The 26,107-nt window shown below is 37.0% G+C and overlaps 1 protein-coding gene across 1 annotated transcript; it reads left to right on the forward strand.

Annotated features, from left to right (window-relative positions):
- Positions 1-267: 267 nt before the first annotated feature.
- On the forward strand, positions 268-14,196 carry LOC128020785 (calcineurin subunit B type 1-like). The gene is made up of 6 exons (XM_052607472.1): positions 268-527; positions 5,361-5,400; positions 9,716-9,892; positions 10,357-10,416; positions 10,618-10,802; positions 12,021-14,196. Exons 1-6 carry the CDS (start codon positions 525-527, stop codon positions 12,066-12,068), a joined length of 513 nt encoding a protein of 170 aa, XP_052463432.1. The 5' UTR covers positions 268-524; the 3' UTR covers positions 12,069-14,196.
- Positions 14,197-26,107: the final 11,911 nt, after the last annotated feature.

The raw sequence follows: 26,107 nt of genomic DNA on the forward strand, positions 1-26,107 counted from the left end.
CTACAAAAAAAAATAAAAATAAAAATAAATATACTAATATCATATTAAGGTACTGCAGCATTTCATCATGAAGTCATACTAAAGGCCATTTCAAATTATGCCAATATTTAAATAACAGTATGATATAAACTCCAATCCATCACCGCCTCTTCGATTAAGTCTAGGTTTCTCTTTCAGACTTGAGATGCAAAATCATTTGATCAACGATGCGAATGCTCGTGCATTTACAGAGAGAGAAAATATGGCAGAAGTACCCGGATGTGCTGTTCTAATGCCCCTCCCTCCCTCTCTTTCTCTCTCCACCAACACCACTAACATTACCAACTCAACCCACTGCCTCTTCCCCCTCCGCTGCGGACCTAACGTTACCGAAGCCACTGCAGTCAATCCGTCGTCAAAGCCCGAGGACAGAATCGGAGCGACGCGCTACTGCGACTTCCTCGCCCAGAAAAGTAACCGTTACCGACAGCGCCCGTTCAGTTCCGCGAGATTCTCCGCAAGGCGAAGACAACCCCGGCCACAGAATGGTAAGAATCTCTTACATGGCTCGCTAAACCGCTGCAAATAAACCCGAAAAAGCAGATACTTCCGATACCGCTGCGCTTTGGGCGTTTAACGCGTTTCTGCTGCCGTTACGGGCTGGAAATGCGCTCGCTCGCGGTGTCGTGATCGAAGCCGTTGTTGATAAAACAGAGCCATGGCTGTCAGTGTGGCCCACGGTCAGGACTGCTAGGCTCTGTACGCTATGAACGGAGAGGCACACAGAAAACACATCGCTGTCTTCTAGATTCCTGTGTAAATACGGTATTTGAGCGAGCAGGGATCAAATGTAATAGCTCGGCGGGTAAAAAGAGACGTAGTTTGGTAGCTAGTAGCTGCTACTCGATCGATACACGACTGTCAAGCTGATCGAGAGATGGTGCGCGTGTCTGTTGACTACTTCAATCGACTGGTTGATTCTTCACAAAAGCTTGACTTTGCTGAACCATTAATCATAAAATGGGGTCTCCAACATTTAGGGACCTTTTTTTTGTCCCCTGGGGTCATTGTAAATGCATGCTTTTTCATTTAAATGTATTTCTTTTTTTCCCCCTCCTTTACATTTTCTAATTTGTCATGATTCTGTTGGTCTTGACCCAGACTTTTCAGCTTCCCCTATATGATAAATTAATAAAAAGTGTTAAATCTGGGATAATTTTCTAGTGTATTTTCATAAAAGCATAAAATAATTGCACATCATATGATATTAATTCGAATCACTGTGCCAAACACTGCTGGCATTACAACTATTCCAAGCATTTTAGATTACAACTGTGCTTCTTAATATTTGGTTATGATGTGACTGTAATTTGCCAGGTTTTAGACTTTCACATTATGATTTGAGAGCGGATTTATTAGTTGTCAGTATCACAGGCCAAACAGATAGTATTTAGATGTTTAAATCTAGAAATATTGTCAATGAACTGTGTTTATGTGGCCTTATTGTAACATTTAGCTTTGTATATGTTATTATGACATACATTTAATGAGTTCAATGTTCAGTGACACGAGAGGAAGTCGTATTAGCTATATTACTGATTAATAGGGATGCACCGAAATTCTGGGCCAAAAACAAAACCGAAAATGCTTTGACATAATGATGTATTATTTTATTAAATAATAAGTAATTTTGTAAGGCTTTTTAATTTAACTCAATAATTTAAATGATACTGAATTTAAAAAACACAAGCGAAAAGAAACCACACTTTTATTGAAAGTATCAATACAATTGGACAAAAAATATAGTAATATTATTAAGTTTTATTCATATTTAGTCTGATCATTTTTGGAGGCTGAAATTTTGGTGCATACCTACTGATTGACCAATGAATTTGTGCTTTGAATGGAAGCAGATATTTATTTTGAACTACAGTATTTATGATTAATTATGTGGTTAAATGTAACTTTATTTGCGTTTTTGTGCTGTCCATGACCTTATCAGAACAGAACTGCAATCTATTTTTGGGTCTTGACCCTCCAACAATAATTTTATTTTATTTTTTTAATTCTTATGAACTATAACAACCGTTCAAATAATGGAAGCTCATTGGTCAGAAGGTGTGTGCCAGTTGTTTGTTTGGTACAGATATTAAACTTAACCTTAATTTACCCCAAATTGCTATCATCAGTAGTGTGGCCGATACAATGCAGATATATGTATAATTAATGATAGCAAACAAGAGGGACACAATATAAAAGTTTGGAACTGACATTAGTTGGAATGGAAGCACACTTTGTTTAATCAGCTTGGCCAATGAGAGAATCTCACTCTGCATATCTGTGTTTCAATCCAAGACGACACTCAATTCAAAGAATAGAAAAGTATGCATACTTGGGATGCGTAGCATAGGATTACATACTCCAAGGACTAGCTTCACAGACCCAGATTTAGCTTAGTCCTAGACTCTACCAACACCATTTCTATACAGCAATGTAATTTCTATCCTCTCAAAAGACATTTCATCTGTAGTGCCTTATAATCAGGCCCAGACAAAATCAGAGGGTGTTTTCCACAATTCCAACACTGATTTGGGTGAAACATAAGTGGAATAGATTGTAACATTGTGAAATACATTACATGGAGCTGACTGAGAGTGCTATAATAAGTAATCAAAAATGGTTACACTTTTGTTTTGAGACATTTGCTCAATGGCAAAAGAAAAAAATTGTCATTCTCTCAGCTGTTGCATTAGAAATACTCATGCAGCAATATTAACTAGTTTTCTGTCATTTAATGCAAAGGTAAAAAGACAAAGTATTATATTATTTTTCCCGTATACAACCCCATAGAGAAGACTCCATTTTCACCAGAAAATCCAGTTGACATTTTAATTCAAAATTGAGGTCTAAACATTAAAAAAAAAAATTTAAATAAATGTATGCACAGATTGATTATTCACTTTAAGATAACTTTCAATTAAAAAATAGATTTTCATTTTATGCTTTTTTTAATGTTAAATTATGCAAATGAACATCTGTTAACCAAATGTTTTGCATATTTGCATATTCATTTTAAATCATTACTTTTCACCTGACCTTTCCCTTTAAAAATAAATTCAATAAATTCAGTGTTTATTAAATGTATGGCATATAAAAGTAAAGAAATCTATCCAGAAGCCAGTTGCCTCCGATGATCCTGATGTCTTATTAAAAGGCATTTCTACTGAAGGAGCTTCTTGATTGGACGCGACTGGGAGCGCCGTGATGTCATAAAGAGTCAAACGTAGCCCAATCGAACATTGCAACATTTGTATGAAAGTTTCCTCCCTCTTCCTTGCTTTGAGACATCTTTCCTTGCCTGTTGACTCGCTCATGCTTGACCGTATAACCAGATGAAGTAATCCAATCCTAAACCCTCAATCCACTTTAAGTTCATTTGCTGTCTCTCTACCACTAAAGTCAAAATAGCACAGGGCACTCAACCTTAGCTAACCTACTAGCTGTGGCAAAACCCTGTCTGCTTGTAGTGCACGTGAGCGCTCAAACTAATTTTAGAGGGAGGGACATACTGAAATGGCTATGTTTAATACAGTAAAATAGAGAAGTCAGTGAACAGCGTTCGACCTCGCAGTGACTCAAGTGAGCCGTCTCACACACGTTTAATCTACTTCCACACCATATGTGCAAATACACACACTTATGTACACACAGCATGGAAATACACCTCCTTTACTATCTTTACTACATGGTTTATCCGTGTGCTTGAATTTTTATCTTTGAAGAAAATTAGAAAACATATTTTGTTTTAGCATCATGAAATGGCTCTATTATGTAGTCGCACAGGGACTTAACTTTGTAAGCTATGTAATAAACATCTAATGGAGTGCTTTAGATATTCTGGAAGTTGCACTAGAAACGTCTAGGCACAGTGATGTCCCGGTTTATCCGTCCCGTTCTCTACTTTGTATTCTCGCTGCAAGTCATAACAGGCCTTCAGCACACAGCTCAATGAAAGCATCATTCCTCTTGCCGACTTGAAACAACTTGATTTCTGTCTGCATGTCACACCTTTCTACATTTTTTTTTTCTCTTTTCTGAAATCTTGCCCTCTTCTTGTCTCATCTGTAGGTCAATTTAAAATGAAAACTTTCATAAATTCACTTATTCTAATGCTGTATTGTTTTGTTTTTTTCTACCATGAAACCCGAATTAAGATAAGAGTGTCCAAGCCGCTCTTTTTGCATAAAGACACTTATGTTCACCAAGGCTGCGTTTATCATATTAGAGTGATTTCTGAAGGATCATGCTGAAAATCGGCTTTAATATCATAGGAGTAAATACAATTTTATAATATATTAAAAAAGAAAACTTATTAGAAATTGTTATATTATTTCTAGGGCTGCACGATTAATCACATGTGATTGTCATGCGCGTCTCGTCATTAAAGCTGGTTCTGTGATTAGTAGTAAATATCCATCACCTGCTTTCAACCGGAGCAGCACTTAATATACAGAGTCATAATTCGCTGAAAAGCTACGCAATATCGCGTTCATAAACGCATGCGATTCATCTGCGATTATGCCGCAGTTTCGCGTAGCTTGTCAGCAAATTACGACTCTGTATATTAAGTGCTGCTCCATTTGAAAGCTGGTGATGGATATTTATAACTAATCAAAGAACCAGTTTTACTGACGAGACGCGCATGACAATCACATGCGATTAATCGTGCAGCCCTAATTATTTCACACCATTCCTGTTTTTACTGTATGCTTTAACTAAAGAAGCGACTTTCAAAAACATTAAAGCATTTTACCAACCACAAACTTTGCATCAGTCATGCATATATCAGCATAAATCAACTATTACCCACACTTCGCTCTAGATTTTGATGAGTTAACTCAATCGAGACATCACTAAAGGATGTTGCCGTTTCCCTTTTAGAATGATTGCTGATATGATCTTTGATTATGTAGTGTTTATGTGCTTTCTCTTTTTACATCTACAGTATTATACACAGCAAAATCCAGTTTCTTCTCTGAGACTGATGGCCTCGTGCATAGTATTGTAAACTCACTCCTCAAATCTGATTAGCTAATTAACTAAGACACATTTAGAGCCATAGTTGTGACTCTGATGACCCTTTCACCTTGTGACAGCTGTATGTAATGATGAGAGAACATACAGAGATGACTAAATCCACTTTTACATTAGAGTAATGAGTAGAATATAATAGATGGTATGCTTGCTTGAGGTATTTGATGAGGCCGAGTCATTGATTATGCTGTTTGATGTCTGTCAAGCTTTACAGAACCTGCAGGATTGATCAGTAACATTTTATATGCATCGTCATGCTGATTCAGACTCTTGTTCTCTCTCTACAGGGAAATGAGGCGAGTTATCCTTTGGAGATGTGCTCACACTGTAAGTAATTTGGGCTGTTTCAAAATTTATTTTTTGTTTCCTTAATTTCACCAGAGGTACTGAAGCATCTCAAACTAAAACTTCAATGGTCCTTCCTATATACTGTATAATAATATACTAATATACTGTACTGTATAAGCACAGCTCTAGTTGCAGAAATAAGTGTGAATACTTTTGATACAGATGTTACATTTAATTTGTTAACATTTATTATTAATATATACATATTAGTACATTTTTACTTTTTTGTGCAATTTAATTTTTTATTATTATTTGATTTTAAATACCTTTAGGAACTTTTGCATACTTTGCATTTGTGTAAATAGGGTAAATCCAGTCATAGTTTATGTAGGTTATATCAAATTCTGAGCTAAATGATTTTTGGTTAAGTGCTAGGTCTAAAACAATGTTTTGAACACCATCTATCCATATCTGGATTTGTTTCAGCACTCTTAAAATAATAATAATAAATAAATAAATATGTATTTAAAAAAAACAGTGATTATGTAATTATTGATCTACGGATTATGTAGGCAAATACACTGTTTTAATAATGTGTGTTCAGCTCATCTGATGCATATTGTGGGGTTTTGTTTCATCAGTAATTTTAGTCAAATTAGAAGTTTTGCACATTCACATTATAACCAAAGATGACCTGTGGTTAGTCACTTGCATGTTGCTGGTGGTGTGTGATCAGAATAAGCCGTCAGTGCAGTCTACACCTCAGCAGAGGGTATCCCCCGGATCAGTGGGGCTCTCCGGGTCTGGAGCAGGGCCAGCGCTAGTGTAACCAGACTAGACACGGTGGTGTACTAGGGCTATAAATGCCTCCAGCTGGTAAAGGTTAGTCTCGGGGCTGTAGGAAGAGCTTGTTTATTTTTAGAGTTGGTGGGAGTGAGTTGAAGAACACAAGGTAATGGTCCATTTTTTATGTGTTGTTTTTTTTTCTGTTCTATTTTAGACATTGTAAGTACTGACAAACACATTAGAGCTTTTGGACTCCTTTTTTAGTGTAAAAGTGCTGACCAGTGCTTGACTGTAAAATCTAGAGCTTATCTTTTCCATTTATTTAAAGGGACAGTTCACCCATAAATCAATATTCTGCCATCATTTACTCAACATCATGTTGTTCCAAACCAAAAGGAGATATATTTTTTATATTTTTGTCCAAACTATGAATGTCAGTGCAGTCCAAAATATATAAATATATATATATTTATACTCAACAGTAAAAGTTATAGGGTCAAGAAACATTTAAGTAAAAAAAAAGCGTATGTGAACATTATCATTTTTTATATTGTGCCACTTAAAGCTGCAGTAGGTAACTTTTGTAAAAATATATTTTTTACATATTTGTTAAATCTGTCATTATGTCCTGACAGTAGAATATGAGACAGATAATCTGTGAAAAAATCAAGCTCCTCTGGCTCCTCCCAGTGGTCCTATTGCCATTTGCAGAAATTCATCACTCCCGGTAAGAAATCAACCAATCAGAGCTGCGGTCCGTAACTTTCTTTTTGTGTTGAAAAATTTACTAAATGTATATAATAAGCAAGTACACCATGAATCCATTTTCCACACCGTGTTTTTATCTTGTCCTGAATCACTAGGGTACACCTATAATAAGTGTTTATATTCTGACTATTTTAGATTGCTTCGGGGGTACCGCGGCAGAGTAACCCAGTACCTTTGTGATTCTTCATAGACATAAACAGAGAGAAGTAGTTTCGGCTACGATGTTCTTCCACAAGACGCAAGCAGTTCTGTTTATTAACCGCTAGAGCATCAAAAGTTACCGACTGCAGCTTTAAGATCAGCTATAGAACTACATTACCCAGAGTTCTCTGGGTACAAGCACAGTGTTCCCTTAATGTTGCTATGGCAACTTCACTGGCACAGGTTTCCAGGACCACAGAGAGATGACCATACTGATACATGCATTGCACAGCAAAGAATAAGCTGCATGTATGTGTTCTGTGAATAAGAGGACAAATATATTAAAGATCTGGTGCTAGCATGCCATTAACCGGTCAAGGTGAGGAGTGAACAATTAATTGCCTCATTCCCAAGAGGTTTTGCTGCAGAATAGAGAGGCAACAGTAATGAATTTTGCAGGGCTGTAACGGGGTGAGAACAAGTAGGCTGCTGTGAAACTGAGCCACCTGTTGGTCAGATGGGTTCTTAGAAACCACAAGGCCTCTGCAGTTAGTGACTGGTAACAGGACACTTATGACATTGGCCCAAATCATTTTTGAAGATGAAATGCATCTGGCAAACACAGACTGTTTATGTGAAATGTTAGAGATCAGATGGTCACCAGGTTGAGCACAACAAAATGGCACTGCATCGTTATGATGGGTCATAATTAATCGGTTACTAGAGACGTGAAAAACTATGCATTTTCCAAATTTGCTAGTCAGTACGTTGTCTGAACCGGTGTTAAGGTCGTCCTGTATAACTAAAGCAGTATTCTGGGTATCATTTGTAGTGTAATGTTAATTACCACAAAAATTATTTTGGCTTTCTTTAAATAAAATTTGGATAATTAAAAATTTGAATTTATGAATGCAAGCATTAATTATTTTTGATAAAACTATTAGTTGAGCTATAGAACTTGAAATAATTTTTTAATAATATTTTTTTACTGGTGTCGCATAAATTTAATTTCTTACTCTCAGATAACGTTTACAAAGCTTATTGTTCAGGCCAGACCTGCCAATGTGCATCAGCACTGTTTCTATTGCAACTGGATCTTTTAAAGATAAATGCGATGACTTTTACACCTTATTGCATTCGTAAGTAAAAGGAGTGCATTATCTTTGAAAATCTTCGGTGCTAATCAACATTATGCCACATGCTGTCAGTTGAGCTTTCTTAGAGCATTAAGACATGTTCTTATGTAATGAAGCAGAGTGTAATGTCCTTAGACACATTTTTTAAAGTGAAACCATTATTACCACAAAACAGTGGTAGAAATGATATTGCTGAAGTTGAAACATTTTTATAAACCATCCTGTGCTGATGAGCACGTACTCCGCTGCTCTCCCTCCATTGGGTTGCCGGTCTGTTGCTAGGGGGCTTTTCTGAGAGGCCCTTATCAGCCATTTACAGTGTGTGAGAGACCATGGAGGATCAGCATGACTGCTATAAATATTTCCCCTCTGGCTCTCCCATCTCAACATTGTTTCAATTCTGTGACTCAGTGATGCAACTGCCCCTGCTGATGTCAAATGGGCCGTAGTGAATAGCGTGAACATTTTAGCTCTTGTTTTCATTCTTTTATTGCCTTGAACGTACCTTTAGGTAGCATAAAAAACACTTTCAGTATGTAGACTGTGACACTGGCATGCATTGTCCTGACGTCTCGGTGAACGACAGATGCATGATTGTGGCATACAGTCACCTGCTTTAATGACACACATTGGGCACAAGCTATATCAGGGTTAATCCGTGCCATATTATTAGATATGAAAAATAAAGGGTTACATCATCAACTTGAGGGTAAACGGGAAAGTATCCACATACTCAAAATAGCACATTAACCCTAACCCAATTGTTGCAATTAAATTCAAATGTTTTATTTTATCTGTTTGTTCATGTAAAAAGTACAAAGCGAAATGGATAATTATTATTTTTTACACAATTGCAAAATTTAGCATGCCAGGCATTTCACGATTTTTAATATTTTAACATTTCCTTACTTCTTTTTTTTTTATGCATATAAAATTCAAATGAGAAATCTAAAATTAATCACTAATTAAATTGAGAAATTCAAATGAATCTTTCATTTGAACCATGTTACATCGAGGGACTGAAGAGTTACAAAGGTTGAGAAATCGCTGCTCTCGGCCACATTGTGATTTAGATTTTTAATTCTATTAACTGGCAGCCGATTACTGGAGGTGTGCACCACGTGGCTGTGTGAATGAGATTAGGCCATTTAGCAGTCCACAGAGCACAAGAGCGAGCTGTAGTTGAGCAGCGGTCCTCTGAGGGATGACCATGACTGCCAGACAGGAGAAACTGGGTAAGGTTCATTCTGGGATGAGTTCTGGCTTTCTTTTGGCAGCCAAAGATGAATGGAAATATGTGTGAGAGCCCTGGATGTGGAATATTGCGTCCCTGTGTGTGTGATTGCTTGTTTTAAGACATATGCAATCTTTGAAGTCATTTTAAATTAAATTTTTAAATATGGATGTATGGTTTTAGCTGAGGAAAATCAAAGAGATATGGCTGTATTGTTTGTGTTTGGTGTTGAAATGACTTGTTCTCACTGTTCTCTCTCTCTCTCTCTCTCTCTTTCTCTCTATTTTAGTTGATGCTGATGAGATTAAAAGACTAGGAAAGCGGTTTAAGAAACTCGACCTGGATAACTCCGGTTCTCTCAGCGTGGAGGAGTTCATGTCTCTACCCGAGTTGCAGCAGAACCCGCTGGTGCAGCGAGTCATTGAAATATTCGACACTGACGGAAACGGAGAAGTGGACTTTAAAGGTTTATTTCTGTTTATTCCAGTAGATGTGTAGTGTACATCGGGACGGGTGGGGGTGTGATCTAAGCATCAATATAGTGATGTCTTCATTGCAAATTATACTGAATTCCAATTGATGTTTTTTGCTTTCATTCATTTGCATGCTGAATTGTGATTGGTCTTGTTTTCCTTGCATATTTTGAAACCCTTCATAACTGCCTTCATACAATCAAAGGGCTGAACTCCTTTCCTTTCTGGTCTTTTGAATGACATGATATTTCCTACAGGAAATGTAATATTATGTGTTCAGATCTCAGTTGAAATTGTTGCATTGGGAAGTCCAGTGGAAGCACAAGATTTACCAGAGGTCTATGCTGGTTTCAGAGGCTCTCTGTACTTGAGAAGTGCAGATGCATTAACATAACTTGACCCAATTAAAGATGAAGAGTGTAAATCACGCTCCTATTTTCTGTCTTTTTTCTTGCAGAGTTCATTGAAGGCGTCTCTCAGTTCAGCGTCAAGGGCGACAAGGAGCAGAAGCTCCGCTGTGAGTGTCTTTCAGTCTTGAATTTCACCAACACTTTCCTCTAGTTAAGTTTAAGAGTTTAGTACAACTGTGCTCATCCAGTGTTGAGCCAAACCAAAATAAACACAGGAAACCCCTCATGAAACTAGTCTGTAGTGCACCGGAGCAAAGCATTAGATCACTTTTCCTGGCAGGTTTTTTATTCTTCGTTTGTTTCTGCAGTTGCCTTCAGGATTTATGACATGGATAAGGATGGCTACATATCCAACGGTGAGCTGTTCCAGGTGCTGAAGATGATGGTTGGGAATAACCTGAAGGACACCCAGCTGCAGCAGATCGTCGACAAAACCATCATCAACGCAGACAAGGATGGGGACGGGAGGATATCTTTTGAGGAGTTCTGCGCTGTGAGTCTGAGAGGGGTCAACTTCATTTTGGGTCTGCTTTTTAATGTTGGGATACAGCCAAATTTGACATACCAAACACTTTCTTCTGCTTTTGCTGCAAGAGGAAATAAACATGAAAATAAGAGTTAATTTTCACTAGTGAGGCACCAGAGTTACTTTACAGAAACTCAAAATTAAAGTTTATTTAATAATCAATTGAATAATCAAGTTAATATCAACTTTTTAATTGATATTTGTGTTTCTACTCCAATATGTTGTTAAAATATAACATTTAAACTGTGTCTGTCATAAAACCTTGTTTTCATGAGATTTATTATATGTACCGTATTTTCCGGACTATAAGTCACACTTTTTTTCATAGTTTGGCTGGTCCTGCGACTTATAGTCCGGTGTGATTTGTAATTTGACATGAACCAAGAGAAATGAACCAAGAGAAAACATTACCGTTTACAGCCACAAGGGGGCGCTCTATGCTGCTCAGTTCTCCTGTAGTCTACACTGAAGACATAGAGCTCCCCCTCGTGGCTTTCAACGGTAATGTTTTCTCTTGGTTGTTGGTTCTAAATAAATGCGACTTCTAGTCCAGTGTGACTTATATGTTTTTTTCCTCATCATGACGTATTTTTGGATTGATGCGACTTATAGTCAGAACAATACGGTATATGACTAAGACAGGCTAAGAAAAAATATAAAGACTATGTAATAGAGCATTTTTTTTTCTTTTATTGACGTCTTTCCATAGAACGCTCTGTTGTAGCTTATCCACATCGTGTGCACAAATAGATGCTGACACAGTCAAAACACACCATCAGAGAAGCCCTAATTAAACATCATTTCGGTCAGTGATTTTGGCTGAAATGCAAAATACATTTTTTAACAAGTATTTTCAGATGCCGAAATTTTAGTGCATCACTCATTTAAACCCAAGCATTGGATATTACTGGTTTCAGAGTGTTTTTTTCTTGTTTTATCAATTTTATTTTGAATGATTCCTGCATTCAATATGCATATAATTAACAAGTTCATGATCGTATTTACCATAATATCTTAATCTTTTGGCTGTTTGTCAACCGTTAGTTAGAAGTTGCAATGGTAGAGAGTGTGTCAAACAACTGACTAGTTATTAATATTTTTCCAGTATCTTTTTTTAAGTTTTGGTATATTTTAGCAGTGGTGCTTTAATTAATGTGCTTGTCACCTTTTCCTTCTCTTCCGCAGGTTGTTGGTGGCTTAGACATTCACAAAAAGATGGTGGTGGACGTGTGAAAAGATGGAACACCCTCTTTTCACTTCTCCATTTCTGAGAATCAGCTCCAGATGTTCCGCTCACACGCTCTCTCTCTCTCTCTCTCTTTCTTGTTCTCTGTCTTTCTATGGAAGTATTTCTCTAAATGATGCCTGTTCCCCGTCTGTACTCCCTGAGCCTAGTGACGCCTGCCATCCTAAGTGTTATAGAGCATGAGATTCTTCTGTCCACATTCTCGGGTATTTAAGGACAGTCAGAGAGATGGCTTCTCTGTCGATTACGGAGTGATTCAGTGTGGTGGAGAAGGGAAAGAGGAGGGTGTGTGTGTGTGTGTGTGTGTGCGTGTGTGTCTTTATTTTTCTTTTTGAAGGGGGGATTTTTGTATTTATTTTGGTCCTGTTTTTTTTTTTAAAGATGATCTAGGTCTACAGGGAATGGTGTGTATGTGAGCGATATATGACTTGACGCTTGATTTCAGTGCAACATGCTTCAAGCATGAAGTGCCAATCAAAACGTGGGATTTAACAATACCTAAATATTGGAATCGCTATCAAATGTTTTTCATGTCATGGGGAGATTAAAAAAAGTTTATTATCAAGCTTATTGTTTTTTTTGTTTTGTTTTTTTTTTGCTTCCACCTCTTTTTAGCAAATGCCTGCTTCAGATCTCATGCAACATGCAAATCCGATTTGAATTTTCTACCGAGAATGTGTGTTAATACTGTCAGGGAGTTCATCTACCGTCTTGCTTTCTAATATACAGTAGACTAGGATAAAAAGCAAATATATTTGAAGTTGTGCATATATAATGCGTATGGTTTACTTTTAAAAGCGGTGTTTTATCGCAGGGGTCGGGTGGGGAGGGACGATCAGATCACACCAGGTTACTGTAGGATGGAACAGTGCCATCAGTAAAACTTCTGGAAATTTTTGTGTGTGTGTTCTGGATTTATTACCATTTAAACACCACAAACGAGTAATTTTGATTTACCTCTAGACACTGTATATACATTCGAGGATACAGTGCATATTGTGGCAAACTGAATCCACAATAACATTTGAATATTTGTGTGTGGAAATGTAAGGTTAATTTTTTTTCCAACTTGACTGCAGGCAGCATTGTAAAGCCCTTATAGCTCATATTTGTATATTAGGGACTGAAAGACCGTTTTTCTTTCACGGATCGTCGAAGCACGCAAAACCAGATGATGATCAGTTTCTCTTTTCCTTCGTCATTTCAAAGACTGATCCGTGGGATTCAATTGTTCAAAAAGGAGAGACCAAAGCAGACTCTTTCGGTGTGGATGAATAAACTCGACACGTTCGGCCACTCCGCTGTTTTGTTTTGCTTTAAATGTGATTCTCCCGCGCAAACCGGCGTTTCCCGCCAGCTGCTGCACGGTGATGACGCTTAAATATGTCTGTCTTCGAAGACCGTCGAGGTCTTCTGATGCGTTTGCATGATAATGGAGGGTTTCTCTCTCACACTTTTTTGTTGTTGTTGTTGTGCATGTAGATCTAATTTTTTGGGAGGGGGGCGGGGGGTATGTCTTGTTTACATATGAATCATACTATTGAGATATAATATGAATGACATATATATATATATATATATATATATATATATAGACGTTGCCAAACTTTTGGTAAATGTTTAAATAAATGGAAACAATTTTAAAGCAAGTTTTTTTCACTACATATATCCCTTATTATTATTATTATTATTAAAATGAAAAAATAAGAATGTGTGAGTTATTCTGGATTGGTGTGCATCTCTCTAAAAAATGATTTCCTCTTAAAAAAAAAAAAAAAGAGGGAGTTTTATTTTTCTCCCTTTCCGTTCGCTTTTTTTTTTTTTTTTTTTTTTTTTTTTTTTTTTTTTTTTGTACAGAATGTATTTGTTAATGCTCCTTGCTTTCGGTTCTATTTTGTATTTCTTTAGCTGGGGGTCAGACAGCCATCTGTATAACTTTCGACTGGAGAGCCGTGGTTTTTGGACACAAAACATAGAAGTGGATGAAAACATTTCGCTTTTAGGTTGAACGTTTTGTTTCTTTCTTCATTTCTTTGCATGCTGCGTCAAATGCTGTGGGAACCATTGAAATGTCATTCATGAAAATGAGAAATAAAATATTTGAGACTTGTACAACTGTGTTGTGTGTTCATCATAAATTTCTTCATATACTGTATATAAAACTCACAGTTTTTAAAGAGGTGATTTCCCATTGATACTTAAAGTAAATATCTAAAGTCTGTGTGAATTCGGTGATATTTGCTGGCGTTAGCTGGTGTCTCACTGTCAAAAGATGCTACAAATATTAAGTAGTTTCAATTCTGTGACCTCCATCTCGGTTTTTTATAATTGATAGTGTAATTAAGTACCTGATCTTGACCAGAGATTATTTCGATCTGTTTTCTGTGTTCTTTAAATAGACATGCGTTTTACATTGCGACACAATCATGTTAATTTACAGGTTAAAAGGTCGAGCTATTTCACGGAGTGACCTTAAAAGTCCTAAAGCTGTAATATTGTCGTTTTCCCACTAGGGGACAGTATTACACAACAAACGAGCAATGTTGAGCCAAAGATGTGTCCTATGTAGTCAAATTGTTATAAAATCCAACGTTTACTGTTATAAAACATATAATACCTTAACCCTTGCATCATTTTAGTTATGTAGTTACAAAAACCCCTCAGTGCAAGGTTCAGATGAGGTTAGATTTTGGTTTTGTTAGGAATGAAAATAAGGCTGTGAGGGCTAAAAGTGTGTTCCATGAATTGTACTGTTGTTTATCAACCAGTGCTGGGTGGTAACTGATTACACGTCATCTGGGTTACATAATTAGGTTCCAAAAATAAAGTACTTGTAAAATATATTACATCTTAATTTACTTATGTCTACTCACGCCATAGCAATACATCCTTCATAATTTGATTCTCCCTAATCCTTTTTCTCATCTTCCGAACATTTCATTGAATCCATCTAAAATAGCATTATATACATTAAGAAAGTCTTCCAGTTTTATGTACATTCACACAGAGACCAGTCACTAGGTCACAGCATGTGACCACTAAATTCACCAAAACTATTTCAATTTGAAGTGTTTTTTCAACATTTCAAAATTATATCAACTACTGATGAACACACTAATTTTATTTGTATCACTCAATGGCTTAACGTATTACCGTATCGTAATCAATAAATCAATGTGATAAATCAGTTTGGTCAAAAGAAGGCCTAATCTAAAATTAGCTAATTAGATTATATTACTTAAAATATGTAATGCACTAGATTATGTTACTAACTGCAATTTTTTTATGTAATTTAGAATCAGTGACAATCTCATTTTCACCTGCGTCGAATTCAGTTTCTAAGTGGATTAAGGTCTTGTCCATTTAGTCTCCAGCACCTGAAAAAAAAAATTCAGAAGAGACTTTCACTAAATCAAATGGTACCTTTCAGAAGAAGGGTTATCAGTAGTCAACACTTTTCCCTGGGAAAGAAATCAAATTAAACCAGCCTAAACTGGTTCGTTAGTCTCAGCCTGTTTAAACTGCTCTTCCAGTTTGACTAAAAGTGGTTCACGAACAGATAGATCATTATGCTTCAGCCCACATCTTTCGAGGACTAGCTTATGTTTTATATAAATGATAAATGGCCATGCTTAATTTCAGTGCAGAATATATATTGATGTCTATTAATTGCTGGCTCAGAAAAATGCTCGAAAATATGACCCAAAATAAACCGAAGAGGGTAAATGTACAGACATTTTCCAACATGTGTTTTTTCTTTCTTGCATGACCAGGGTCCAGTACAGGATCTTTCTGCAGGAGAGATTCAAGACCAGTAGTATCAGTCAACATCAGGTGAAGCACAACAGACAAATTAGAACATCTATCAATTACAGCTACACACACACACACACACACTTATTTCCCACACACATGCATAGACACTAGAGGACATTGATCCATTTCCAGAATCTGTGCCCCGGTAGGACAATAGTCTTGGCCTGGCAGGTTGGCTTTTCTCAGGCCCAGTGTCTGGGACAGCGAGCGATATTTTGTATCGGTGTCCGTACTGATTGCGAAGGAGAATAATTGATGAAAGTGAGAGAACTGGAGTAAAGCAGAGAAGAGAGCGGGTTCAGCTGGAGTTCAGCTGTATTCTCAGGTGACTTTATTTCTGCACACAGGCTGCTGATAAGCATGTTTATCGAGCAGACAAAAGGACAGTGAGGATCCGGTTGCTTCAGTTTAAACCTGTCCTCCATGTCCATGTGCTGGCGACGGGACACCAGACTGACTTTAAATGAAGCAGTACAGGGATAAAAGGTGCAGGCTCCTACAGTCAGCCAATCAACCAATGACACATTTGACCAATGAATTTCCATTTTTAAAAGATGGATATGAATTAGTTAACATCTTTTTAGAAAATTCAGACTGATTCATTAATGAATCGCTTAGATTCTGACTGATTTTTATGCTTTAAAATGAACCTAGACCTTCTGGCCAATGAATTTCATGGCTTTTCCAATCATTTGAGTACAGATTACACTCACAAAAGAACTAATCTTCAGTCATTACTTTTTCCAGTCCCTCATATTTCCAGGTTTTCCACGAAGGTGCAATTCTTAAGCATGATTGATCGAACTTCAACCTGCCTCAAAAATTTGACACGCTACCAAAGTGCTGTAAATGGAGCTGTTTTTCTGCATCATCCCTAATGTGTGCACTTGCTAGGGAACCAGCGGTTAATGAAGCATAGATGTAGACCTTTGACTTCAGCTATGTGATCCTCAGGTCGACCCCATATCAAAACACACACTAATCTCTGCATGTACGACATGAAGCTCCCCAGAATGCTCCATTCATGCTGTCCTCATCAGAGTTCAGACAACACGCGGAGCAGCTAAGTGCCTGGACGCTTGGCTGGTCGGGTGAAACCACATCTCCGGCCCGCGGGGGTTTTCAAAGTTCTGTGCGACTAGCTACAGTTACACACCGGCAGGCTGATAACAAGACTCGACTTTCAGGAGCACTCATGTGTGCTGCAGGTGTCCGAGGACAGTGGCGTCAGACGGGTGTCAGAGAGCTAATGATGAGAAACAGACCCACAGAGAAGACTCGCACACCGTTACACCAGTTTCCCCGAGTTTAAAACCCTTAGTTCAGACTTAAAAGAATATAGTTCAACCCGAAGTGAAAAAGTTCTACTCACCCTCAGGACATCCAAGATGTTTTGGAGAAATTTGGAGAAATTACATCACTTGCTCACCAGTGGATCCTCTGCAGTGGATGGGTGCCGTCAGAATAAGAGTCCAAAAAGCTGATAAAAACATCACAATAATCCACACCGCTCCAGTCCATCAATTAATGTCTTGTGAAGAAAAAGCTGCATTTGTAAGACACAAATCCATCAAGGTGTTTTAACTTGAACCTTTTTCCAAAGTAAATCCATAATCCATAAATCCACCAACAGCTGTTTAGAACAGTTTTTGATATGATTCTCAGCTTTTTTTTCTTCACAAGATGTTAATTGATGGACTGGAGTGTTGTAGATTATTATGATGTTGTTATCAGCTGTTTGGACTCTCATTCTGACGGCACCCATTCACGGCAGAGGATCCATTGGTGAGCAAGTGATGTAACGCTAACCACATTTTTCTGATAGAAAGAAAAAAAAAAACACTCATGTACATCTTAGATAGCCTGGGGGTGAGAACATTTTCGGGAAATTCCTATTTTTGGGTGAACTATTCCTTTAAATATGTGCTTGGTTGAATCTAAAAATGCTAATAAAAATATATGTTTAAAAGAAGAAGAACCAGCCAAAAGAGCAATAAATATTTCTATTAAACCCACCCTTAACTTTTCCAATTTTTGCTTTCTATGACTGTGACTGATTTTCTGAAAACACCTTAAGTAATGTTCCCTGATTGTGGGAACCTGAAAATAAATGTATTATAAGTGTCAGCTTGGTCATCAATCTGCAGCTCTTGATATGGTTGAGATATAAATCATTTAGATAAAAAATATATATATATATTTATTCAAAATATTTTTATTAAAGTGATTTATTATTGCCTTAATTACAATTACAATTCCAACTCAATAAATACTATACATCGCTTACTTTAGGTCATTTTATTATTCTGGGCTTTTTCTTTTAGACTCATTTAAAGGACAAAAACAATAAAAATCAACCATCCGAACATGTTTTAATTTCTTCTACATCATTATAAATTGTATCACACACACAAACACACACACACACACACATATATATATATATATATATATAAAAATGAACAAGAGTGATTTACCTTAAGTAATGTGTAAATTTGTTAAACTGAGGGGAAATATTTCTTATATAATTTACATAAAATCTGAATAAAAGTGACAGCTACTCCTGATTTTAGTAATGAGCAGTGGGGATGTATTGAGAAGGTCAGCATACATCTCTGATGCCCAAACAGGCATAATACTAAACATATGTCCTTAGATCAGCATCTCTTTTTGTTTTAACAGTCAAATGTTCTACTCATAAGAATGACCCTTAAAACGAAAACAAGTTCCTAAAGGGTTTCGGTAACACCTTGTCCATGAACAAGTGGCATGATGTGGGAAAATTAAATGTGCTTCCATTATAATCCAAAAAATGGCAATAGTTCTAGTTGTGGTGTAGACACAGTGTAACTCGTTATTTACATGTATACCTGTTATGTTGTGCATCTTCATAGCAACAGTGAATCAGACCGGAGCTCTGAGGTTCTGATTGGCCAGGATCCTGAGTCTCCGCCTCTCCACAGCCTGCTGCTTCTTCCTCTCAATCTGAGCATCACTGCATGTCAGGGCTCCAGAGTTAAACACATCTACAGAAAAACACTCAATAAAGGGCATTTATTTAGGAAACCTTGATGCAAGTGAGATATGTAATGAATATAATGCCAAACTCTAGGATTTTTAATTAAGTAAATGTTAAATTACTTTTATTTTTATTATTCAACAGATCTAGGACCAGCAGTAGCATTTGTTTTTGTTTTATCAAATTTTTTATAAAGCATAAATACTTTTGTTCAGTAAGCAGGCAAAAAAACTGGTCTTAACACAGTAAAGGAATATATAATGTTACAAAGTTTTACTGTATTTAAATATGTTCACAATAATTATTACATAATTATTAAAAACTATTATTATAATAATATAAAGTAATATTAAGAAATTATTATTAAAATACCCCTACATAGCACTTGTACACACCACAATAATAAAGCAAAGAGCATGTAACATTTACTTTACCTTTGGCAATGACCACCGCAGACCTGAACGAGTCACTGTCTGCTGTTCTCACATCTGATTGGAGGACGGCCAGAACGCCCCTCTCGTGACCCTGCTGTTTTTGGGGGGGGGGGGGGGGGCAGCACAGGTACCCTGTCCCACCACAGATGAGCTTCTCACCTGTTTGAATTTATATGCTCCATTCAGGGGCGTAGCAGCCATTTTAAAAGTGGGGGGGACAGCTGTATGGAGATTTGACCCAAAGCTGATGTTCATAATAAATTCTAAATAGAATACCAATTGGCATTTTACTTTTTCAAATTTGGGAACATGACATGATAGCTTACAGGAACCTATTTTTGTTAAATCATACTCGAAATTTAAAAATACTGCAGGACTTTGAGACCAATGGGAGACCATCTATAATTTTTTTTTTATTATTATTAAATAAAGATATTTTATGATATTTACAATATTTCAGTTGCACTACATTTGAACAATAACTTTTTTTTAACAGTTGGACAAAAACAGGTGTTAAATGAGTATACAGATTACATCTACAGTAATTTTATACAACATACATTTTATGAAAAATATGAGACAGATAATCTGTGAAAAAATCAAGCTCCTCTGGCTCCTCCCAGTGGTCCTATTGCCATTTGCAGAAATACATCACTCCCGGTAAAAAATAACCAATCAGAGCTGCGGTCCGTAACTTTGTTTGTGTTCAAAATGTAGAAAAATGTATATAATAAGCGAGTACACCATGAATCTATTTTCCAAACCGTGTTTTTGGCTTGTCCTGAATCACTAGGGTGCACCTATAATAAGTGTTTATATTCGGACTATTTTAGATTGCTTCGGGGGTACTGCGGCGGAGTAACCCAGATACAAATCTCACCTGTACACATTCTGGAGAGGTTGAGCAACTGACCCCTCTCTCTGCCAGTGACGTCACAGCCTGCCTTTCCTGCAGACTAGTTAGGACATAAAGTAACAGTTATGAATTAAAATAATAAAATTTGCTAAAGTATTTTAAGATATTCGTTGCAAAACAAATATGATTTATTGTGAAATGATAATTTTACTCCGCGAGCAGCACGTAGACAAACAAAAGACAGCAGAAACCAATAATATTGTTACGTCTTATTTAGCAGACGCTTTTATCCAAAGTGACAATTAGGAGAGCATTTAACACACTGAATCCGGCGCGACGTGACGAGGTCCATACGGGTTCAATAGGTTAAATCATAACATGAAAACTTTATTGCGCGATTCGTGTCATCGCGACATACTGTAACATACTTACAGTGTGTGTTTGAAAAAAGGATGTAATCGTCCTTTACTTTTTTCTGGGGTGCATTTTATCCCAGACGGCCTAATAGCAAAGTGAACGAACGAACTAAAATTCAGAAGAGCAACAAGAGATTTGAAGCTAGCAGACGCGCCCAGGAGATGATTCGCCCTGTGATTGGCTGAATGTTACTTCACTCAAATCTAAGTAACAAATCAGAGAACACTACTGGAAATATTCACGCTGGATCCTAAAAAAATAAAAAATTAAATTAGCAGGGGTCAGAATCACCTGTTTCTAAAAGTGCGGGGGACGTGTCCCCCCCGTCCCCCCCAGTTGCTACGCCCCTGGCTCCATTACTTGAGGGGCCAGATGGTCTCGTTGCATCACATGACACATTAGAGCCGAGTCCTGCAGGCCCGGAGCTCACCGCATGAGCTTTCTGGCCGTACAGAGACACTGATGTGTTTGCACTGGACGTGGGAACATTAGCGGCCAGCTTTTTGGGTGGATAAGGATGAGCAAACACTGTTTGCTGACTGGCCGTTTCAGAGGTGCCGTACAGCTTTTTTTGTAGTGCTTTTGTGGTGTTTTGTTGGTTGCTTGTTCAAGATAACTCCTCTAGATTATCACACGCCTCACAAAACAGATCGTCCTCCACTCCGTCATCCCAGATTGTCATCAGATGCAAAAAAAAAAAGAGTCCAGGTCTTCATCTAAAACATCACTAAAGCCATCTCGGGGTGTAACGGCATCCTCTCCTTGTTTAAGACCTCCAGAGTTTGGATTCTGGGAGGATTTGAACGAGGAGGTTTTATAATACTGAGACTGGTGGACGGCAGCATCTCTTTGGTGTTTGGCCGGAAATGGCGCATTGAGGAAACGGCAAAACCTGAACATAACCTGAAGCTGTCGTACTTGTGTTTTGTGCTGATATGGCTGATTCTGGTTGTCGTTAAAACAACGCGGAGAAACTGGCGTAGCTTTACTCGTGGGGAAATGAGCCGCATTAGATCTTCTACAGTGCTCTGTCTGCAACTTACACAACATACACATCAGCAATCAAATACATATACACGATGTTATACATTTAAACCTATTTTTCTGCACCATTTATCGTTAATGCTTAGTTCGTGCATAAACGAACAACTCTGCACCTTGCTGCATTAATACACTATTTATCATAAAGCGAAGCTGCCAGTTTTATCACTCATTTCCCGTGAACCGGAAGTTGCAAACGACTTTTCTCCAGTGTTGTGATGTATTTCCGAGAGAAACGGAATATTAAATGAGGAACAATAGTGTTTTGTGAATCCAATGTGCTCTGTCTGTCTTTTCTGATCTCCTGTTGTAGAAGTCTGGAGCTCTGCATGTCTGTGTGTGTGTGTGTGTGTGTGTGTGTGTGTGTGTGTCAGTGCAGGACTGTGGAAAAGTGTCTGCAATCAGAGCACATTACGTGTGTGCTTTTCTCAAATGAGCTGTGTCCAAATTGATCGTGATCTTAGCTTGTCAGATTCTTTTTCCTTTACATTCATACATTGCATGAATTTCATAATACAGCATGTGTCCACATAGTAATGTTTATATGTTTATTTTGTTGTTTTCTTGCAAAGCTTTGCTTGCAGACTGCAGCGCTGCAAAGCTGCAGTGTTATTTCAGGGTAACGTAACACAGGAAATAGCTGCAGGAGCTGAACATAAATTTAAAGGCGCATGTGATCGACCTCTCAGGGGTTAAGTGGAAATGTGCATCCGATTGATGTCATACCAAGCTATTTTGTTAACACAACGTTTGACGATTCATTAATCAGTAACTTTAACATTAAACAAATTACTGTTCAAACTAGTAGTCAGAATTATTTGCCTTGCATCATTAAGAAGGGTTTTTAATCTTTTAGATGCCATAGACCCCTAAATATTATATTTTTATGTGAGGGACCCCCATCCTAAATTTTAAAAGGCAAATATACATTTTAGTTTGTTTAATGCATAAAGACCCAATTTATACTCATTTAAATGAGTGTAGTATTCATTTCAAAATATTATTTGGAAAATATTTTGTTTCCATTATCTACTCAATATTGTAATATACAGTTAGATTGTTATTTATTTATTTAAAACTAATTTATATTATTTATTAATATCTTATGTGCATTTATTTACCTGATTTAATCTAATGAAATATTTAAATCATATTTTTATGTACTTACTATTTAAAAAGTTTCAATCTAAATTTGAATGGTAAAAATTATTTTAAAATTACTACTTAGTTTATATTAAGTTTTTTTTTTCACTCACTGTACTATACTGTTAGATGTGTTATTTATATATTTATTTAGTTAAGTCCAATTCCATTGTTTGTTTATTTATTTAAACATTATTTATTGATGTATTTATTTGTATCTGTTTGTATCTGTTTGTATCTATTATTTTTATTAATTTCCTCATCATCATGTCTTTCCAAACTTTTTTTTTCTGTTAAATATGAAATATAATGTAATTATACCACTTTTGTCGTGCTTTAATGGTGTTTTGGGTCCTTTTTGGACCTTGACTGATGTTCAGTGAAAAAGAGTTCACATACCGATTTGGAACAACATGAAAGTAAAAGTAATGAATTTTTATTTTTTTTTTTGCTGAACTGTCCCTTTAAGGCATATTTACGATGTCATTGTATCAGAATCACTGTAGCAGTTCACCCAAATGATAAATGAAGACCATCTCATTGAATTATCAAAGCATGATATATTGTGGTTTGGCAATTTAGCCGAGTTTCCTGTGCGCTCTGTCCATGTCAGGAAGGGCCTCGCAGCCGAGTCTAATCAATAGAGCGAAGTCATTCTAAACAAGAGCAGACTGGGGATATATTATTTGATCTGACCCGTGGCTAATAAATCTCCCGTGAACTGTTAAACTGTCAGGCTGACATGTAGACGGAGGCCTGATTGACTGCCCTGTCATTGCTAAAGCTAGCTCAACAGATTACTTATGTTTATATCTGAGCCCGGGCTGGGTACCTATACACACACACACACACACACACACACACACACAGAGAGTCTGCACTGCTTGGCCTTTTATTTGATAAATGGCTGTTCTCTGAGCAGTCGGTTATTGGGAAACTCTGTGATATATAGCCATGTACAGTCGCCAGAGCCGGTCCAGCTCCGGTTACCTTCAGCAACCTGATGATGTCATCAGAAGAGGTACCTAACGACCCCTGGTTGGCCTTTCTTGTGGTTAGATCCTGATTAGAGGAGCTGATTGAATGTGTATATGTGTGTGTGTGTGTGTGTGTGTGAAATTGCGTAATCACTCACAGGCCTGTCTTTGGTGTGGTTTGGCCGAGGGTCACACAGGGGTCGGCTGCTAACTGTACGCATGCTAGCTGACCCATCAAATGGGTCACATCTTTGTCTGAGTGATTTTGGAAGGCAAAAGTTTGTGATTCGACATTCTGATTGCCGCTTAAGGTCTGTTCACACCGAGCACAATAACTGTAACAATAACTATACATTTACAGCGATACGGTACGTTTACACGACAACGATTGTAATAAAAATGTTTTTGAAAAGTTCAGACAATTGTTTGCACACATCAGCAACATTAAACGTTTACACGCATCCATGAAAGCAACTAAAAAAAACTAAATGCCATTGACATATAAATGAATTGCCCCAAAAAACATTTTTAATTGAAAAAGGTGTCATGTAAACACCTCCTCAAATAGTCAATCTAAACTAATTCCATGAGAATACAGGAACAAAACTAACGAAACAGACACAAAGGATTGTTGTTATCCATAATCGCCTTTAAGACCCATTCACACAAGACTTAGTCTTAGACACAATGTATAGGCCTAAAGGTCCTATGACTTTGGTCTACTGAAAGTTTTCTGAAATACATTTTGTCAGCTGAACAATCATCATTATTATTATTATTATTAAACAACAGTACAGTCCATTGAACGCATGTACTGATTACCCATCATTCTTTATCTTCTGACACACCACTGCTTTGCCAAATGAGAGAAATGGTAGGAAACACTGATTATTATAAAGTGAAAGAAAAATAAATGCCTTAACTTTAGTGTCATGCTCTACAAGATTAAGATAAATGAATCTAGAGTTATTCAGAACAAGGTCCACTGAATCATTCATTAAGTAATCAGGGCCAATTCTGCCTTCATCTTGACTACTGTGCAAGCCTGTGTTTGTTAAATGAAGCCAGTTGCTTCTTCAAACGAGGGCAACTTCCTATCCTGTAAGCTTTCACAAGACAACCCGACACCCATCTGTTTGTCTCTTTCTCTCCTCTCTTCCTTCCTCTCTTTACCCTTGAACTGAAATAGATCCAGAGAGATATTCAATCATTTAAATGGTGGACACCTCTTATTATATGCATGGTTTAAATGGTTAAAACAGCATTTATGTGTTAATCGTTCAGAGCTGATGTAATGCCAGATAATAAATTATATTGAAGCCCGTTTCAAGGAAATTATCTATTTTTTTTTATGACAATTAAGTACATTTTCCCCTCTGACTTAATAATTACATGTAAAAAAAAAAAAAACTATTCTAATTGTATGTATAAAAATAAATATGAACTCAAAAAAACTTTCATACACAACATAGTGTGAGTGTATAATGCAGTGCTTAAAAGTCACATTTCTGGATGCATTGCATTCAGAGTACAAAAACTTTCCTTATGATCGTAAAATACTGTAGATTTCATGAAACACACAATACTCCTGTGCAGCGAAAGGTCTGCAGGATTAGCTGATCTGAAACATGCACTCCGAATGCAAACAGGAAGGCTGTTTCAGAGTTAAATATGTCAACGTAAAACAGTTTGCCAGAATTGTAAACATGGTTTTGGATACGCTTCAAGATTCTCCTGTGTTGAGATGATGCCGGGTGTGTTTTGGTAGTGAGTTTAAACAGGAAAGTGGAAGAAGGGCGAGATCAAGCATTAAAATCCGACCCAGACATTTGAATTTCTCTGACCATAACTCACCTTCATATACCACAGATGGTTTTGTTACAACCACAACCTATAAGCCACCTTCTCTCGTTCAATCCTCCTTCCTGTTCTATAGGAAATAGTTCATTTCACCTGAGAATGCACATATATATGTTTGTCTGGAAATTAAATAGACATTAGTTTACCCCAGTTGTTGATGAAATGTTCAGTGTAACCAGAAGTAGTCATCTACAATACAAACCACAAGAGAAACAGTACCTCAAGTGCCCTACAGAGGGCGATACACACCGGCTCCAGTGCAATGCGAAGACGGTGTTCAAAACAACATAGAAGCATACTTCTATTTCTCCAGTATATAGTATGTAATTATGTACAGTATGCATGGAATACATGTTTGCCAAAATGTGTATTTTTAACTGAGCCATGCAAAGAAATACTGTATACCTTCCATATTCAGTGGACATTGTGTCTTCTCGTCTCATTAATTGTTAAGACGTTTTTA

Source organism: Carassius gibelio, chromosome A1 (genome assembly GCF_023724105.1).
Source record: "Carassius gibelio isolate Cgi1373 ecotype wild population from Czech Republic chromosome A1, carGib1.2-hapl.c, whole genome shotgun sequence".
In the NCBI taxonomy this organism is placed as follows: Eukaryota; Metazoa; Chordata; class Actinopteri; order Cypriniformes; family Cyprinidae; genus Carassius; species Carassius gibelio.